The sequence below is a fragment of the Aquarana catesbeiana genome, linkage group LG13 (assembly GCF_042186555.1).
Source record: "Aquarana catesbeiana isolate 2022-GZ linkage group LG13, ASM4218655v1, whole genome shotgun sequence".
In the NCBI taxonomy this organism is placed as follows: Eukaryota; Metazoa; Chordata; class Amphibia; order Anura; family Ranidae; genus Aquarana; species Aquarana catesbeiana.
This window is the reverse complement of record NC_133336.1, coordinates 126789734-126809809: the sequence shown is the minus strand read 5'-3', so window position 1 is coordinate 126809809 and position 20076 is coordinate 126789734. Positions and strand designations below refer to the sequence as shown.

At 42.6% G+C, this 20076-nt stretch overlaps 1 protein-coding gene across 4 annotated transcripts in view; it reads right to left on the bottom strand.

The window, feature by feature from the left end:
- The window catches only part of DISP2 (dispatched RND transporter family member 2), a 122106-nt gene that overhangs the window by 62678 nt on the left and 39352 nt on the right, over positions 1 to 20076 (bottom strand). For 3 of the 4 annotated variants that reach the window (XR_012237118.1, XR_012237119.1, XM_073609912.1), the window contains exons 2-4: positions 11642 to 12085; positions 790 to 819; positions 47 to 170 (exon numbers count right to left, since the gene is read on the bottom strand). Coding sequence is in view for 2 of the 4 variants with exons in the window: in XM_073609912.1 (XP_073466013.1) it covers positions 47 to 170; positions 790 to 819; positions 11642 to 12085 (598 nt within the window). In the remaining 2 variants the exon portion in view is untranslated. The remainder of the gene's footprint in view (positions 1 to 46; positions 171 to 789; positions 820 to 11641; positions 12086 to 20076) is intronic. The other variant, XM_073609914.1, reaches the window with a different exon arrangement.

Genomic DNA, 20076 nt, shown 5'->3' with positions numbered 1-20076 from the left:
TTATTTTTCTTAGTTGATAATATAATTTCAACTAGAGAAGGCTCACCATCAAAGGCTCTGAAAAGTCTGGCATTTGTCCAACCAGTAGTCCTGCCAGAGTGCACACCAGCATAAGAAGCAAACAAACGGCCAAGATAGGCAGAGGCCAGTCAGTTATCATCTGAGAGTAACTGTAAGCAAATCACAGTAACAGAATATGGTCAGTGTTCATATTAACATACCAACTATAAGCACTTGTGCAGACTAGGCCATACATAATATATGGGGCCAAATCTGACTGATCCTGTCATCTGACGACCTCCAGGTCACGTGGGAAACCATTAAAAAAACTGTTCATATGGTCAGATTGCTAAACAGTCACATTTAGTCTGGGCACAAGTGTTAATCAAGTTTAATTGCAGAGGTGGAGACATCAGAGAGGAGTCACAAGACACTCATGAAACACCCATTGTTCTCTGTTTCTCGAAAGGTTCCTAATTAAGGGCCTCTGCAGTACAGATCATAGAGAATACATTAACAATCATAGCTGCTTTTTATTTTTGTAGCAGTAATCATACATTTGAGGACACATGAGGTAAGGCTTGTACAAAAAAAGGAATGAACAGCTACATGTGCCAAGGGCAACTAAAATTCTAAATACAACTCTGAGAATCATTCTGATTGCTTGTCATTCTTGGACTTTAATTGCCACCGTTTATAATTTGCAACTGTTGCTGTTCTAACTTTGAGATATGTAGGCCATTGTCTAATTGTAAATCTACAGATGAAGGACTGACATTCTGTACATACCTTTTTGGCATCCTAAATGCTTTATCGTGTCTTGTAAAATAAATAAACAGAAATTAATATGGATCATGCCTGATATCAGCAAGGAGATAGAAAGAATTGAGAGAGCTATGCAAGATACAATTAGGCATATTACCAAGAAGCATTATCACACACATTACAAACATTACAACTGATAAACATTTAAGACAGAAAAACAATCTTACATGTACATTTTCCTCATTTTATCCATCAGCATACATAAAACATAAAGAAGCAATTGCACATGTAGATGTTTGAGGCTTTCTCTCTATACATATTTGACACAGGTAATTGTCAACCAAAACCTGTGCTGCTAAGCCCATGCTATTTTCTGGCCATAGTTATGCCCTGAATTGCAGTCAATAAATTAAACAATAAAAAAACAAAAAACAAATATTAATCCTAAAACAACTCATAAGTATACCATGAAAATTTTGGAGGGTCCCATGACATATAATAACATCTTCTGTAGGTTGTTGGGTTTCAAATTAATATTCTGTAAGCAAGTTTCCTGTGTTGGCAGAACAGTAGCTATGAATAATATACAAGAGATTAGGAACTACTCTGCATGTGATTGCAAGTTACGTGATCACCACAATTAGCCAATCATGATAACTCTGAAACAAAGTTTTCATTCACACTTTACAATCGATGTCTGTGGGACCAGGCATTTTTGACCATGTGATTATCATGATTAGCGAATGGTGACTTAAGGGAAAATACAGTATATTACTTAGTTACAGTAATAAAGTTTCCCTCTGCAGCACTGATTCATATTCCTCTCCTTGGCAGAGAAGAAGATTAGCATGAAGGACAAAATTGTGATAAAATTATATATTTGTGATGGGAATATTCTGTATTCTAGGGGTGTTGAATTTAATTGCAGCTTCGATGCATCGCGATTCAACTGCCTGCGATTTGGCATCGATGCTGTGACCGACATAATCGATTTCGGGGTGACGTCATCTGCATGCCGCGCTGTGCCCTGCCTCTCCGAACAGAGCTGAAAGCAGCCGAAAGGCGCTGTGCCCCGCCTCTCCACACTGAGCCGAACTGAGCCGAGGACGTTAGCCGCGCCCTCATTTCCTGCCTCCCGCTGACCTCATCCCCAGCCGCGTCGCTGTGTGTTTAGCTGGCTACTACAGGAGAGACATGTGGAGCACTGGAGCGAGTGTCCCCGACTCCCGGTCTCCAGAGAGTCCTCCTCGACTGTCACATAGGCTGCTGCGGGTCACCTAAGCCAGGCCCGCACTTGTCCCCCTCATAACAGGCTGCTGCGGGCAGTGGGAGACCCGAGCGAGCCAGAAGAATACTGGATGGCCGCGCTTGTCCTCCTCACAGGCTGCAGGGAGAAACCAGTGCACACTGTCATCAACATCATCAGGTACTTAAGTCAGACACATATCTGATGCACCATTATATACAAATTTTTTATGAATTATGGTTTATGCATGTCTTATTGTGTTAGTGATTGATTCATATCACAATTTCATTGATACCTTTTTTTTGTATGATTTATGGTTTTGCTGATAATTGACCCCACACATGCAGCCATGCTTTGCATGTGTGGGGCAGTGATGAAGAAAACCATAAATCATACAAAAAAAGTATCAATGAAGTTGTGATATGAATACTAATACTAATACTACTAATCACTAATACAATAAGACATGCATAAACCATAATTCATTAAATGGCATACATTGTCATTTGGGGGACGTTATGGGGACATTGTCCGCAGTCTCGGACCCTCTCTTGTACCATTGTCCGCAGTCTCTGACCCTCTCTTGTATCATGTCCGCAATCTCTGACCCTCTCTTGTATCATGTCTGCAGTCTCTGACCGTCTCCTGTTCACATGTCTGCAGTCTCTGACCATCTCCTGTAACATGTCTGCAGTCTCTGACCATCTCCTGTGACATGTCTTCAGTCTCTGACCATCTCCTGTAACATGGCTGCAGTCTCTGACCATCTCCTGTAGTATGTCTGCCGTCTCTGACCATCTCCTGCAACATGTCTGCAGTCTCTGACCATCTCCTGTAACATGTCTGCAGTCTCTGACCATCTCCTGTACCATGTCTGCAGTCTTTGACCATCTCCTGTACCATGTCTGCAGTCTCTGACCATCTCCTGTAGTATGTCTGCAGTCTCTGACCATCTCCTGTAGTATGTCTGCAGTCTCTGACCATCTCCTGTGACATGTCTGCAGTCTCTGACCATCTTCTGTAACATGTCTGCAGTCTCCGACCATCTCCTGTAACATGTCTGCAGTCTCCGACCATCTCCTGTAACATGTCCGCAGTCTCTGACCATCTCCTGTAGTATGTCTGCAGTCTCTGACCATCTCCTGTAACATGGCTGCAGTCTCTGACCATCTCCTGTAACATGTCTGCAGTCTCTGACCATCTCCTGTAACATGTCTGCAGTCTCCGACCCTCTCCTGTAACATGTCTCCAGTCTCTGACCATCTCCTGTAGTATGTCTGCCATCTCTGACCATCTCCTGCGACATGTCTGCAGTCTCTGACCATCTCCTGTAACATGTCTGCAGTCTCTGACCATCTCCTGTACCATGTCTGCAGTCTCTGACCATCTCCTGTACCATGTCTGCAGTCTCTGACCATCTCCTGTAGTATGTCTGCAGTCTCTGACCATCTTCTGTAGTATGTCTGCAGTCTCTGACCATCTCCTGTGACATGTCTGCAGTCTCTGACCATCTTCTGTAACATGTCTGCAGTCTCTGACCATCTCCTGTAACATGTCTGCAGTCTCTGACCATCTACTGTAACATGTCTGCAGTCTCTGACCATCTCCTGTAACACGTCTGCAGTCTCTGACCATCTCCTGTAGTAGGTCTGCAGTTACTGACCATCTCCTGTAGTCATTTGGAGGCAGTCTGGAGCTCCTCTTTAAGTTGTCTGCTGTGTCTACACTTTGCTACATGCAGGGAGTGTTGTCTTTTTTTAAAGAATAGATAAAATTTTAAAAATTTAGTTCTTCCGACTGCTTGAATTTTGTGGATAAAAACCGTGCACAGTAATTGTGATGCATCGCGGAATCGAATCGAATCGTGGACAGGATAATCGTAATCGAATCAAATCGTGAGGCCAGTGAAGATGCGCACCCCTACTGTATTCCAATTAGAGTGGCTGTAGCCTGTGAACAGGTAGATACTGTAGCTAAAAAATAATGGACAGTAATTATTTTTGCATAATGCATAATTTATTTATGCATAAGAAGTGTCATTTTCTTTACACTACTAAAGATACTTAATGGCTTTGTACAGACAATGCCTGTTCTGTAACAAAAAGTAAACAGCCCAGTACACACATAAAATTCAGAATGCATTTGTGTTGCTTTGCTTGTAATTCCATTCAGTGATATAGGCGAGATTGAAAAAATGCACTGAAAAGCATGCCAAACACAACCAGGACCCTTGCAATACATTCAGGGATGTTTTAATGAAGTTTCATCCAAAAAGAACTGCTTACCAATGCATTCTGAAAGCTTTCGACAGTGCTTAGCAAATGTCTCCCAGATACATAAAAATGGGCCAAAAACATATTTCAATACCATTTACAGTATGTGTTCACACATGTGTCTTTGTAATGCTCATGTGAACGCAACCTTGGACATCTACTTATCTTCCAATGGCTTGCATAATACTGAGTGTAAAGAGGGGAATTTGCCTTTGTTAGCCGATAAAACACTGTCTGTTGATCCCATCTCCATATACATGTAGTAAGACCAATTTCCTTAGAAAAGTGGGACTTTGAATGGATCACAGACAGAGAGAATATAGAAAAATAATTGAATTTTTATTATTACATGAATAGACAACTCATGATGAAAAACACAATACACAGCATTGGATAAAACCAAGACATATACATGAAAAACACAGAATTAAAAGACCAACTATGAACCAAACCCCAGAAGCTGTAAGGACAACAGACCATCCAACGCGTTTCAAAAATCACACATGGTTTTGCATAATACTGAGACCCACCATGTTCTTTTTATCAGTTCATCCACTGGTTAAATATGTTGCACTCACTGTCACACCGTGTTATCTTTATTACATAGTGGGTGAGGTTGAAAAAAGACACAAGTCCATCAAGTCCAACCTATGTGGACTTTCAGTAAAAAGGGTAAAATATTTATTTTTTATCATCTCTAATAAATCTTGGAAGAAACAGATAAGGACCACTTTTGCACAGTACCTCTTAAAACTGGGTTCATTCTTAATATGGAAATACCAATTTTGCAATACACCACTTGCAATATATTTTATATTTTATTTTATCTACTCTTCTAGATAAGATGATTTTACTAGGGTGTTTAAACCATATCAAGTTAAAGCCATTTTACTCAGAACATGGTAAGAGAGAAAGTTTAACACCTTGAAAGTCTAAAAGATAACACAATTTCTTTTATAGCCATATACTAGCATTATCATATATTTGGTGTCATTGTAATCAGAACAAATCAAAGAAAATATTGCATGAAAATTATTTGAAATATTATTAATAATACATTTTGAAATGGTATGTATTTAAAAAGTTAATACTGTTCTTTTTAAAAACGATTTTCAGAGAATTTATTAACATAATCAATAAAACAAAGTCTAATATGTACTAAAAAGAAGTATAAATATCATTGTGGTATGCTAAGCAGTTGGTCCATATCAAGAAGGTTTTCAATCACCCCTGGATATGAAGGGATTAAAGCGGTATTAAAACCAAAACCAAAAATGTAGCACCAATATTTAAAAAAGGGCCAAGATACATCCCTGGGAATTACAGACCAGTTAGCCTAACATCAATTGTATGCAAGCTCTTGGAGGGGACGATAAGGGACTATATACAAGATTTTAGTAATGACAACGTTATCATTAGCAGTAATCAGCATGGATTAATGAAGAATCATTATTGCCAAACCAATCTATTAACCTTCTATGAGGACGTGAGCTGCCATCTAGATAAAGGAAGTCCTGTAGACGTGGTGTATCTGGATTTTGCAAAAGCATTTGACACAGTTCCCCATAAATGTTTACTGTACAAAGAAAGGTCCATTGGCATGGACCATGAATGAGTACATGGATTGAAAACTGGCTACAGGGGCAAGTTGAGAGGGTAATGATAAATGGGGAGTACTCTGCCCCGGGACTAATCCTATTTAATTTATTCATAAACGACCTGTAGGATGGGGTAAACAGCTCAATCTCTGTACTTGCAGATGATACTAAGCTAAGCAGGGCAATAAATTCTCCGCAGGGTGTGGAAACCTTGCAAGAAGATCTGAACAAATTAACGGAGCAACTACATGGCAGATGAGGTTTAATGTAGAAAAATGTAAAATAATGCATTTGGGTGGCAAACATATGAATGCAATCTACTCACTAGGGGGAGAACCTCTGGGGGAATCTAGGATGGAAAAGGACCTGGGGGTCCTAGTAGATGATAGGCTCAGCAATGACATGCAATGCCAAACTGCTGCAAGCAAAGCAAACAGAATATTGGCATGCATTAAAAAGGGGATTAACTCCAGAGATAAAACGATAATTTTCCCATTCTACAAGACTCTGGTCCGGCCTCACCTGGAGTATGCTGTCCAGTTCTGGGCACCAGTTCTCAGGAAGGATGTACTGGAACTGGAGAGAGTTCAGAGAAGGGCAACAAAATTAATTAGTGACTGGAGGATCTCAGTTATGAGGAAAGGCTACGAGCACTGAACTTATTCTCTCTGGAGAAGAGATGCTTGAGAGGGAATATGATTTCAATGTACAAATACTGTACTGGTGACCCCACAATACGGATAAAACTTTTCAGCGAAAGGGAATTTAATAAGACACGCAGCCATTCGCTAAAATAAAAAGAAAAGCGGTTTAACCTTAAACTGCGTAGAGGGTTCTTTACTGTAATGCCGGGTACACATGATCACACATTCTGACAACAAAATCCATGTTTTTTTCTGACGGATGTTGGCTCAAACTTGTCTTGCATACACATGGTCACACAAATCTTGTCGGAAATTCAGAACGTCAAGAACGCGATGACGTACAACACATACAACGCCACTATAAAAGGGAAGTTCAATAGCCAGTGCACCACCCTTTGGACTCCTTCTACTTATCTCGTGTTTATCTTGTGTTAGTAGAAGTTTGGTGAGAGACGATTCGCAATTTTCAGCCTCGTGCTTTTCAGATCGTTACTGCTCATCAGTTTGTGCTTGTGGGTTCGTATCTGGTTTTCAGTGCTTGCCCCCCAAAAGCGCATGCGAGGTCCGAATAAAATATATGGAGTACTTTGCGGGTAGGGGGGCCATTGATGTGCCAGAAAATTTTTAATAAACATTTTAAAAATATTTTTTTTTAGTTAAACTGAAATAATATTTCCTTTGAGTTACTGCTTGTGTTTCTTTTAGCTGTCTCCTAGGTCATCCAATTGGCTTTTTTTTTGGCCATTTTCTTTAATAGTGCAAACATAATTTATTTGATACATGATGTGACAATCTCTTCTTCAGCGAACTATTATTATGTTGTGGGTCTGCTACACACACACACCTTGTTTTTGTTGTTAATGTAGGTAATGCATTACTGATAAAAAATATACATAATTTTCAGCACCATGAATGAATTTTGGTGAGTCACGAAAATGGCATGGTTGTGGCAAATTATAAAGCACTGTGGGAGTTATTTACTAAAGGAAAATCCACTTTGCACTCCAAGTGCACTGCAAAAGTGCACTTGAAACTGCACTGAAAGTGCACTTGTGGTGCAAAGTGGATTTGCCTTAAGTAAATAACCCCCATTTCAGTGTAAACACCAACTTAGTCCAAAAAATGATATTGAGCGTTGAAAGAAGAAGCCACACATTGTTGAGTAGAAAACTTTTTACTCTGTGCACATTCACATATGCGTTAGAAAAGGGTTTTTGAACAAACCAACATATTTTAGTAATAACATTTTTGTTTTTGACAGTACAAATAGCATTTTTTTTGTGTTAAAACAGGCATGTTTAAAACCATAAAACAATACACAACTCAGGAACTTATAAAGTTCAAATTTGACAAAGTGAAGGCAATATCAGACATTAGCATGTCCAAACATTAGGGTGATGTAACCCCTGTGAAAGCCAAATTTTGAAGATGCACACAAATTGAGACTCAAAATGGGGATTTCCCTCCTGATCCCATGCCTAATCAACATTTGCTAGCTCCCATCATGGGGGATCAATGGACGTGTTTTGGGGGTGCAACCCCTTCCTCTCATCTACTTTAGTTGCAAGGAAGGGGTTGCACCCCCAAAACGCGTACCTTGATATCCCGTGATGGCAGATAGCGCATGCTGACACACTGTGTGCATCTTCAAAATTTGGCTTTCTAAAAAGTATTTAAAATGTGTGAAAATAATAAAAATACAAACTAGAAGAATTTTGGGGTGTTTTAGATTCTGCCTAAAACATCAATGTTTTTGAGTCTTTTTTCCACATCATTGATGTCTTCCTTGATCTTCTGTAAATCACGATTGCACACCATGATCTCCCCGATAAGGATGTGTGCACTTGCACTTGTGAAATGAGATTCTTCTTCCACAACATCCACATCACCTAAAATAAAAAAACACACCATGTATTATAACTATGCAGGCATCCATCTATTACCTGAAGCTGTGGTCTCAGACACTCACCTGTTGTGGTCACTATTTTGCCCACTTCATAAACCTCTCCTTCCTCCACATCTTTTGGTTGTGGTGTGGGGATTTCCTTTTCTTTAGGAGGTGGGGGGTCCCTGGTGTCCTTAGATGTCCTGAGTCTTTTCTCCCCTATGTGAATAAAAAAATGATATACTTAGCACACAGATATTTGATGCGAGAAATAGTAATATGAAACATTGCTTGGAAGTGTCGTACAATAGTCTTTTTTGGCAGAGTTCCAAGCTGAAGACATTATTTTTTTCCCTTTATAAAGCTGGAATACTTACCTTTTTTGTACAATTTTCACACATGGAGACACCCCTAGTATCCACTGGAGCACCACAGCTGCTGAGTGTCCTCTCCTTACACTGAATTAAAGCGAAGTTCCACCCTAAAGTGGAACTTCCGCTCATCGGATTCCTCCCCCCCTCCGGTGTCACAATTGGCACCTTTCAGGGGGGAGGGGGGTGCAGATACCTGTATAATACAGGTATCTGCACCCACTTCCGGGTATAGCTAGCCGCAGCTAGCCACAGACTCCCCGCCCACCCCCGTTGTGTTGTGGGAAATACCCAGTTCCCACAACACAACGGGGACCAGTGTAGACGCGCAGCGCGACTCGCGCATGCGCAGTAGGGAACCGGGCAGTGAAGCCGCAACGCTTCACTTCCTGATTCCCTCAGTGAGAATGGCGGCGGCAGCACTCGAGGATCGAGGGACGGTTCGGTCTCGGGTGCCGACATCGCTGGACCCCGGGACAGGTAAGTGTCCTTATTTTAAAAGTCAGCAGCTGCAGTATTTGCAGCTGCTGACATCTAAAAAATGTTTTTTCGTTAAACTCCGCTTTAAGTATGCATTTCATTATAGTTACAAACCCATCTAGACAACAAACTTCATTTAATACAAATAGGCATGAACAAATGTAGTTGACCTGCCAAAAACATTGTATTAGTGGGCGAACGAACAATGTTTAGTCTGAACGATTACTGTGCCCACAAACATTAAAATTGCCATTTTAAACTGTACAACAGTAAAGAAAAGCACATGGAGCAGCATGCAAGTAATAATAATAATAGGAACACACAACAACTACTTACTTTTTTGAAGAACTCTCTTGATCTTTCTGTACTGATCGTGCTCCCTCAATTTGAGGTCTGACCATCGTTTCCTCAATTGATCCTTGGATCGTTGTACCCCAAAATTCCTGTGCAGACTTTTCAGAACTTTAGTCATGATGTTGGCCTTCTCACATTTGTGTTTGGGTAAGGTCCATGCTTCCTAGTCGGCCCTCTTCACGATGTCCACCATCTCCACCATCTCTATAAAGGACATATTTGAGGACTTAAATCTCCTCCGCGATCGGGATGTTCGTGGCTCCAGCCTTTCGTCGTTGCTGCTGCTGTTTGTATGCTCTTGCTCTTTCTCCGCCATGTGCTCTCCCACTGCGCCAAAAGACAAGGGGCGGGGAATAAACTAGAAAGAACGTCAGGGGCGGGCGGAGTTTCACGCATACGCAGTGTATATAAAGCGTAACACGCGTGCGTCATACGTATGATCTGTGAGTGGAGGGAGGAGTAGAGGAAGTGCCGAACGTAATAACGAAGGTATAATTTGAACTTGGTGCATCAGTGGCCTATACTGCTTCTAGATTGAGGCCTATATTGGGACAAGATTAGAAGAGTTTAGCCTAACATTAGAGTTTGTCTTGTGTTGTGTCTTGCAGAGAAAACGGAACCATTCTATGATAAGGAATTTCTAGCAATATTCATTGACATGTTCAGGGAGCTGCCCTGTCTGTGATAGGTGAACCACCTGTTTTTTTAATAAGCTAAGAGGAAGGCAGCGCTGGAGAAACTGCTTGAATTTGTGAAGCCGATTATCGCTACGGCAGACATCACCTATTTGAAGGCCAAAATTGGTGGCATGAGGAGCACTTGTCTTAGGGAGCGAAAGAAGGTCCAGAATTCCCAGAGATCAGGAGCAGCAGATGACGTTTATGTACCCAGGCTGTGGTACTATGACAGACTGAATTTTCTGTCAGACCAGAGTGAACCCAGCCCAGCACTCTCCACACTTCCTTCAAGGCTTCCTTCCACCTCAGCTGAGGCTTCCGATGTACAACCTGGGCCTTCCACCCAGGAAGATGTGGAGGAGCCCAGCTTGAGTCAGTTAGAGCATTGTTCAACATATTTCTCAAATTTTGTCGGAAATTCCGGCGGAAAATGTCCAATGGAGCCTACACACGGTCGGAATTTCCGACAACAAGCTCCCATCGAACATTTGTTGTTGAAAAATCTGATCGTGTGTACGCGGCATAAGAGTGGTAAGGATGTGGAATTCTCTTCCACAGGCGGTGGTTAAGCGGGGAGCATCGATAGTTTCAAAAAACTATTAGATAAGCACCTGAACGACCACAACATACAGGGATATACAATGTAATACTGACATATAATCACACACATAGGTTGGACTTGATGGACTTGTGTCTTTTTTCAACCTCGCCTACTATGTAACTATGTAACTATGTAATATATTACTTTAGATGTGGTGGCTGCATTAGTTTTCTTCACACTGTTTTCACCTGGTGATCTGTCCAGTAACACACCTTCTGTAATAGAGTGCTCCTACTCTGGATGAACGAATACATGGGCCAGACAGCAGCATTGTCATTTTGGGGGAGGGGAGTTCTAGATATACTAGCAGATTTAAATAAGCTAACAAATTGAAGCCAAACTCCAGCTCACACTGCTGTTACACAAGCAACTACAGCAACAGTTTTTTTTCTTTTGTGATAAAGGTTTTACATGAATAAATAAAATCTGATCATTGTAAGCACCCCTGTCAGTGCTAAATGGTTTGTCTCAACACTCTTAACTGATACATTCTGCCGGAGAGCTTGTTTTTTTTTTAAAAAACAGACTTACTGGCCAGATCACCAGAGGAAAATAGAAGAAAGAAAGCCTAAAAAAAAGGAATGCAACCATCACATCTAAGGATTGGTAAGCTGCAATAAAATATATGTTTGCTTTTGGGTTTAATACTGTTTTAAATAGTATTCACAATAGATAAATTGAGGATGATAATGCATGGACATACTTAGTTAAATTGGAAGTGCAATTAAAATTTTAAATGGCAATTACCTTACAGTCACTACATGATGCTGCATTGGATGCCCCGTCGTCATCTGGGTAGTAGACCACTGCTTCCATATACATCCTGCAGTATCATGTGAGGTGCTGGTAGAAGCATTCACACTGGAGTGATGAGAACACAATTTTCGTCTTTCTTCATGACTAGACAGTTCTGGTACTGTGTAACTTAACTTGCGCTCTTGGTGATTGCAGTGACAACATTTTGAATGTTGATGTGCATCGCTTACATGGGGGGTCAACTGTCCATTGGACCTGCTCACTGCTGGTGGCTGACTGCATGTAGATGTAGACAGACGGTCTCGTACGCAGTTTGGTGACTTCTTTAGGAAGCAATGGTGGACCTCTTGGACAGATCCATCATTGGTAGATCCATGCCCATGCCTTGTATTTTCATTGTCCTTATCTTGACTTTGTTCCCCATCTGTGTGATTCCTGTAAAAATATAATATATATTATATTTAAGCAATGTTTCTTGTATTACCATGATATAAAAATGAACCTTTCTTTTCTTCACTCAAACTACGTTAGACTTTATTTAGCTGAAAACTTTCACTACAAATAGATTTTCATTTCATATTTGCAAATTTAACAAAAAAATAACTATAACTACTAGGCTTTCTTGTTAATACTCGGAATTTCATCAGACATCGTAGGAGGAAAAATGCAATTAATTAGTTAGTGTTATTGAAGACATAGCTTACTGTTTTCTAAGATAAGAGTGTCACAGCATGTGTTTATTAAGTGTTACTGTATACCCTTTTTTGGCGATTATTTATGTTAGATATTTCACTGAAATATGAATTTCAGAAACATGCTTCAATCAATTATTGTAAAAGGTCAAGGGCAAAATGTACAAAATTACTATATACTGAAAACCAGAATCTAGCCACAATTTAAGTACTCTTATAAAGGTTACGTAACTCCAGGGATCACTGTGTCATGTACTGTATATAATACCAAAGGGAAATATTACATGGCAAAGACATACTTTCAGTGCAACTGTTAAACACCGAGCACTATGCACTTGTGCTGACTGACAGTGATAGTAACATTAGAGACTGCCCATGGAAATCATTGTCCATAGTTTTTTTTTATTTAATTTTCAAATCTTGTGCCTGGCCTAGGAAATGCAATTTTCAACAAAACATAAAAAAGTCTATACACTTTACTGTTTTAAGACAATCAAGTACCATGACTTAATAGGAAATGGCCTAAGCCCCTATGTATTTTAAGTCAATATTGGGGAGGTGAAAAAAGGGAGTGGGAGGTAGCTGAAAGTAAAAGTTCTTAACTCTAGAAAAAAATCTGATTAGGGATGAGCGTTCAACCAGTTTGAGATTTGCAATTCATGTGGCTGTTGTGCAGATTTGTCTGGGAGAACCCAAACCTCATCCCTACTGTAGATAAAGACAACATGAATTGCTTGGCTTTTGTTTTGGTGGTGGCATTTTGGTGTTTTTAATCCTTTTGGCTATTTTATGTTTTAATTTTGTTGATGGGGCATTTCTTCTTGGAGCTGCTTTTTGTTCAAAGAGTGGCACTGCATAATTTGAATGTAAAAAAAGAGCAAGATCAGGGTGCACCTAAACCACCCCACAAAATAACACTCACGTTCACCATCCCTACAGATAAAGTATAAGTTAGACATACACCAGTTAGGCCTATTATCCCTAATTAGATAATTAAAACTGTCTTGTACCCATTATTTTCCTCCCACCCCCCTCCCCTTTGCGATCCCCCGTACCATGCCTTTGTTCCTGCCCTCCATCATACATAGCTGTATTCATGGTTACCAATAGGAAATGTTTACACTCTGACCCATTTGTGCTTAGGACTACTCCATTTTGTTTTATTTCTTGATGATGATGGATAGCACATTTAACTTTTGGATATTAAAGCGTTTGTTATCCTAAACAAAAAAAGATTCTGTTCCCTTAAAGCATGAGCAGTGCTTGTGCTATCATCTAAAATACCTGGCTGATCCTGCCTGGTTCTGTCCCCCCCCTGTAAACTGATCACGGTTTATCATGCAGCTCTCCTCTCTGCACTCCCCTGTCCTCTCCCCCCCCGCCTGTCAGTTCCACCCACTCCCCAGCCCTCCCCTCCTGCTGCTATCATAACTACAGTATAACCATATAATCCCCTCTGTAAAATAGCATTATGTGTCCCAGTGTCTGTGTTATAAAAAGATGCCGATTCCGACCTTATTTTAGAGCGTCTTCCAGCGCTCATGTGACTCCTCGGCTCTATCTCCTCTCTCCTCCCTGGCTGATGTCAGCGGGAGTTCTCGGCCCCTCCCGCTATAGCTGACAGCAAGGGAGAGGAGAGAGCAGAGGAGTCACGTGAGTGCCGGGAGACACTCTGATATAAGGTAGAAATCAGCATCTTTTTTATATAACACTGGTGTATTGTAATGTGATTGTATGGTTATATTGTAGTGGCTTAACAACCACTTTAACCTGAGGCCATTTCTTGCCTGATGTATGCCTTTTTCTTCTAATGTTGGATTTTACTTATCTTCGCTGTTCATACAATATTTATCTATGTCTTGCTATGATGACAACCTGAGAATTGGCTTTGTTCCAGTGTTATTTCTATTGTTACCAGATCTGTTCAATAAAAATATTGAAATATAAAACTGTGTTGTTACTGGCCAATTATACACTGCCTTATATCCTCAGCAGTATCTTAATACTTGTAGCATAGCCAGTAGAGTAGCATGGGGGGGAAGAGAGGGCAGTGGCCCTGGGGGCAACATTGAGGGGCGGGGCACATCAATGGTGACCACATGTCCCGGATTGCCCGGGATCTGATACCCCCTAAAACTGCCCTTGTATTGCCGCTGTCACTCACTGTGAGCCTGTGCGGAGCTCCTGGCCGGCAGAGACCCGCTTGAGGACGTTCACCACTGGCCGCTGGATCACTCCCCAAACTGGTTGCTAGCCGCAGCCCACCTAACATCTAGCAACCAGTGAGGTCACAAGAAGGAGAGAGGCAGAGGCCCCAGCATTTAGAGCGGAGGAGGATTTAGCTTCCTCCTCCTCCATGCCTAGTACTTAGCTCCACTCACCTCCTCCCTGTATCTTCTCCGGTGGCATGCAGAAGAAACATTGTGAGGCACTGACTGCAGTGCACAAAGGGAGAGATGAGTTTGATGCCTGATTGCAGGGGATGATGTCAGCTCCTGACTGCCAAGAGAAACCCGCTGGTGCACACCGGAACTGCAGCCTAAAGATCTGGGAGCACAGTGCCACCAGCAGGTGAATCCTCTCCCGATCGTCAGCCTCTGACTGCTGAGAGACACCCACTGGTGGACACTGGAACTGCAGCCCATAGATCTGGGAGCCACAGTGCCACCAGCAAGTGAAACCTTTCCTGACACTATGGGTGGCAAGTGATGCTGCATCTGGTGGCAGGCTATGGGTGGAAAGTGGCACACTGCATCTGGTAGCAGGCTATGGGTGGCAAGTGGCACACTGCATCTGGTGGCAGGCTATCGGTGGCAAGTGGCACACTGTATCTGGTGGCAGGCTATGGGTGGCAAGTGGCACACTGCATCTGGTGGCAGGCTATGGGTGGTAAGTGGTACACTGCATCTGGTGGCAGGCTATGGGTGGCAAGTGGCACACTGCATCTGATGGCAGGCTATGGGTGGCAAATGACACTGCATCTGGCAGAAGGCTATGGGTGGAATGTGGCACACTGCATCTGGTGGAAGGCTATTGGTGGCATGTTGCACTGCATCTGGTGGCAGGCTTTGGGTGGCAAGTGGCACACTGCACCTGGTAGCAGGCTATGGGTGGCAAGTGGCACACTGCATCTGGTGGCAGGCTATGGGTGGAAAGTGGCACATTGCAGGCTATAGGTAGCAAGTGTATAAAAAACAAAGGTTGAGGGCAATTGACTAATAGTCAATAAACAGTAATACCCTAAACAAACACTGCTTACCTATTGGGGTAGTGTCACTCTAGTCTCTATACTGCATATGAACAAAAATTATCCCCACTAGGGTTGTGGAGGAGAAGAAAAGCTGACCATATGAGTGACACAGCGTACAGTGTTGGGGTTAATATGGTATAATATTTATTAATTAATCAATCAATTAAAAGATCATATTAAATAACCTCCAATTGGAGGAAAATCATGTAGCAACAAGCTAGATGTATGCCGATGGCCACTGTACAACGTGGTCAATGGATGTGGCAACTCAGACAGAAAACCATCTACACAAATAAAAAACAAAAACAGGACTAAAACACATAACATGTAAAACATTCGTCACCAGACGCCAGATAGTCAATGCACAGGTGGCTAAGCCACGGCAAACCACTGTGTGGCCAGTAAAAATCAGAAAGTGGTATATGGCTTAATCACCTGTGCAGAGGTCCCTGGGGGAACGAGCCACTGGAGGTGGAGATGGAAAGTGGGTGGAGAAGGAGATGAGGGGAGAGGGGGGTAATGGACAGTCACTGAAGCTGCATTCATGGGGGGAGTGAAACCAGTGAAGCATATTGCTGGAATATGTTTCCGGTCTGGTGAATAGTTCAAATCCACGGATGGATACATGTTGCAATCCTGCGGTGCACAATCATTGTAAATATAGGGCAACATGTAAAGGATCTCCAAAGTGGCTTTCACTGTGAACACACGGTAACACAATCACTGGTTCCTATAGAGGAGTGTATCCAATAAGCTGATACTGTGGGCAAACCAAATGTATTTTAAAATCACCATGTATCGGCTAAACTGCCATATACATGAGATGAATAAACAGCCCGTATTTCAGTCTATGGTGTTAGCATAATCAGCCATACCTCTTGTCCATGTAATTCATGGGTGAACTTTATCCCTGTATAAGTCCAGTATGTGGGGACAATGAACGGCTGTACATTACTCTTGATTGATGCAGTTGCACTGTTCACTCCTCTAAGCTCTTAATTCTGTAGGTAGATCCACATTTAGAGATTCCATCAGGTCTACCGATGCTTTGCAGTCCATATGTTCCCCGATCTTCACGACCACTTCACCTTCCCTGCCTCACACTAGCTCCCTTCCGGGACATGCTGAGAGTGGCGTCACGTGATGCTGATGACGTCAATGTGTTTCGCATTTAAATCGCGTAGCTTCGCCTGGACTATGCGTGGCAAGTGGCACACTGCATCTGGTGGCAGGCTATGGGTGGCAAGTGGCACACTGCATCTGGGGGCAGGCAACGGTAGCAAGTGACAAGCTGCATCTAGTGCCAGGCAATGGTGGCATGCTGTAACTGCTGGCAGGTGACAAGCTCAGGGTTCCTACTGATTCTGCATTATGGTGAGTTGAACTATTTTATTATATATTACAATGTAGTAATAGAAATAATGTGAATTGATCATCCTGACACCATATCAAGCATGGTGTTGGGATGATTTAAGTGCTAACACCAGCCATTCACCTGACAAATCCCCCCCCCGTCGCCGAATTCCCCATCAACCCAGAGACTACATTCCCCCAACCCCCCTCATTTTTTTTTGGGAAGAGGGGGTGTCCCTGAATGGCAGTTTGGAAATGTGGTCATCCTAGGAGCATCCTGCGCCCACCATCCACAAAGTCACTCCATCTTTCCTTATTTTACGCACTGTCCCGGCAGCCCGGTGTTCACCACTGTCACTGCGTTCTGACCGCCACCCTGTGATTGGCTTAAATGGTCATGTACGGCCGCAGGGCTGGCCTGTAAGTGAAGAACGTGGTCAGCGTCGCTTACTCCCGGAGTCCCGCCTAGCTGTCTGGCCGTCTCTCCACTGGCGCTGTGTATCCTCCGCTCCGAATCTCCTCCTCATTGTGGTAGTGTCTGGCAGAGGCCGCATAGCAGATGAGAGACAAAAAGAGCAGTCTGTGAGTGATGTGTTTGCCGGCCCGCCAGGCCAAAGGAAGAGGATTATTGCCAGTGGTGAGTTAGTGTGTTATTGGGCATAGTTACAGGACGGGTCACCATTATGAAAGGCAGGACAGCCTGTTATAATACAGCATTTACTTTGGGGGGGTGAGTACTACAAAAGCCCTAACTCCAGGAACTTGAATTCTGTTATATGCGTTTCCCTTAATCTCCTGCATAGCAGGACTCAGAGACTGGGAGGACTAGGAGAAGGAAGGTGGCAGCATTTGAGTCAAGAGTGATTTTATTGCATTCCTCTTTGCTGTTAGTCTCTGGACTATGGGGATTCTCAGAGTAGGGGAGAGCACATTGATGGTCTCATTGTTAAGATGCTGCTTCTTTATTGACCAGTTACTAGGCTGGATGATGGTCTTTCAAGCTGGAGGTCTGGGATCTAGTTATGCTGCCTGGTTGGAGTTCTTGGATCACAAGACTAGCTGAACATAATTACAAATCTTTTGACAAGTAAAACAGTTTATAAACACACACTCAGTGCACGCAAACACACTGTACACACTCTGTGCACCCACATACGGTGCACACACACAAACACATACTGTGCACACACACATATACTGTGCAAACACATATATACTGTTCACACACACATATATACTGTGCACACACACACACACTGTGCACACATACACATACTGTGCACACACACACACACTGTACTTATACACATATACTGTGCACAAACACACACACATGTGCACACACACTCTACACACACACACACATACTATGCACACACACTGTACACATATATTGTGCACGCGTGCACACACACACACATACAGTGGGGATGGAAAGTATTCCGACCCCCTTAAATTTTTCACTCTGTTATATTGCAGCCATTTGCTAAAATCATTTAAGTTCATTTTTTTTCCTCATTAATTTACACACAGCACCCCATATTGACAGAAAAACACAGAATTGTTGACATTTTTGCAGATTTATTAAAAAAGAAAAAATGAAATATCACATAGTCCTAAGTATTCAGACCCTTTGCTCAGTATTTAGTAGAAGCACCCTTTTGATCTAATACAGCCATGAGTCTTTTTGGGAAAGATGCAACAAGTTTTTCACACCTGGGTTTGGGGATCCTCTGCCATTCCTCCTTGCAGATCCTCTCCAGTTCTGTCAGGTTAGATCGTAAACGTTGGTGGACAGCCATTTTTAGGTCTCTCCAGAGATGCTCAATTGGGTTTAAGTCAGGGCTCTGGCTGGGCCATTCAAGAACAGTCACGGAGTTGTGAAGCCACTCCTTTGTTATTTTAGCTGTGTGCTTAGGGTCATTGTCTTGTTGGAAGGTAAACCTTCAGGCCAGTCTGAGGTCCTGAGCACCCTGGAGAAGGCTTTCGTCCAGGATATCCCTTTACTAGGCCGCATTCATCTTTCCCTCGTTTGCAACCAGTCGTCCTGTCCCTGCAACTGAAAAACACCCCCACAGCATGATGCTGCCACCGCCATGCTTCACTGTTGAGACTGTATTGGACAGGTGATGAGCAGTGCCTCCACACATACTGCTTAGAATTAAGGCCAAAAAGTTCTATCTTGGTCTCATCAGACCAGAGAATCTTATTTCTCACCATCTTGGAGTCCTTCAGGTGTTTTTTAGCAAACTCCATGCGGGCTTTCATGTGTCTTGCACTGAGGAGAGGCTTCCATCGGGCCACTCTGCCATAAAGCCCTGACTGGTGGAGGGCTGCATTGATGGTTAACTTTCTACAACTTTCCCCCATCTCCCGACTGCATCTCTGGAGCTCAGCCACAGTGATCTTTGGGTTATTCTTTACCTCTCTCACCAAGGCTCTTCTCCCCCGATAGCTCAGTTTGGCCAGACGGCCAGCTCTAGGAAGGGTTCTGGTCATTCCAAACATCTTCCATTTAAGGAATATGCAGGCCACTGTGCTCTTAGGAACCTTAAGTGCAGCAGAAATTTTTTGTAACCTTGGCCAGATCTGTGACTTGCCACAATTCTGTCTCTGAGCTCTTCAGGCAGTTCCTTTGACCTCATGATTCTCATTTGCTCTGACATGCACTCTACACACACACACACACACACACACACTTATGCCCTGTACACACGATCGGACATTGATCGGACATTCTGACAACAAAATCCATGGATTTTTTCCGACAGATGTTGGCTCAAACTTATCTTGCATACACATGGTCGCACAAAGTTGTCGGAAAATCCGATCGTTCTGAACGCGGTGACGTAAAACACGTATGTCGGGGCTATAAACGGGGCAGTAGCCAAAAGCTTTCATCTGTTAATTTATTCTGAGCATGCGTGGCACTTTGTGGGTCGGATTTGTGTACACACGATCGGAATTTAACCGATCAGATTTTGTTGTCGTAAAATGTTATATCTTGCTTTCAAACTTTGTGTGTCGGAAATTCCGACGGAAAAAGTCCGATGGAGCCCACACACAATCGGAATTTCTGACAACACAATCCGATCGCACTTTTTCCGTCGGAAAATCCGACCGTGTGTACA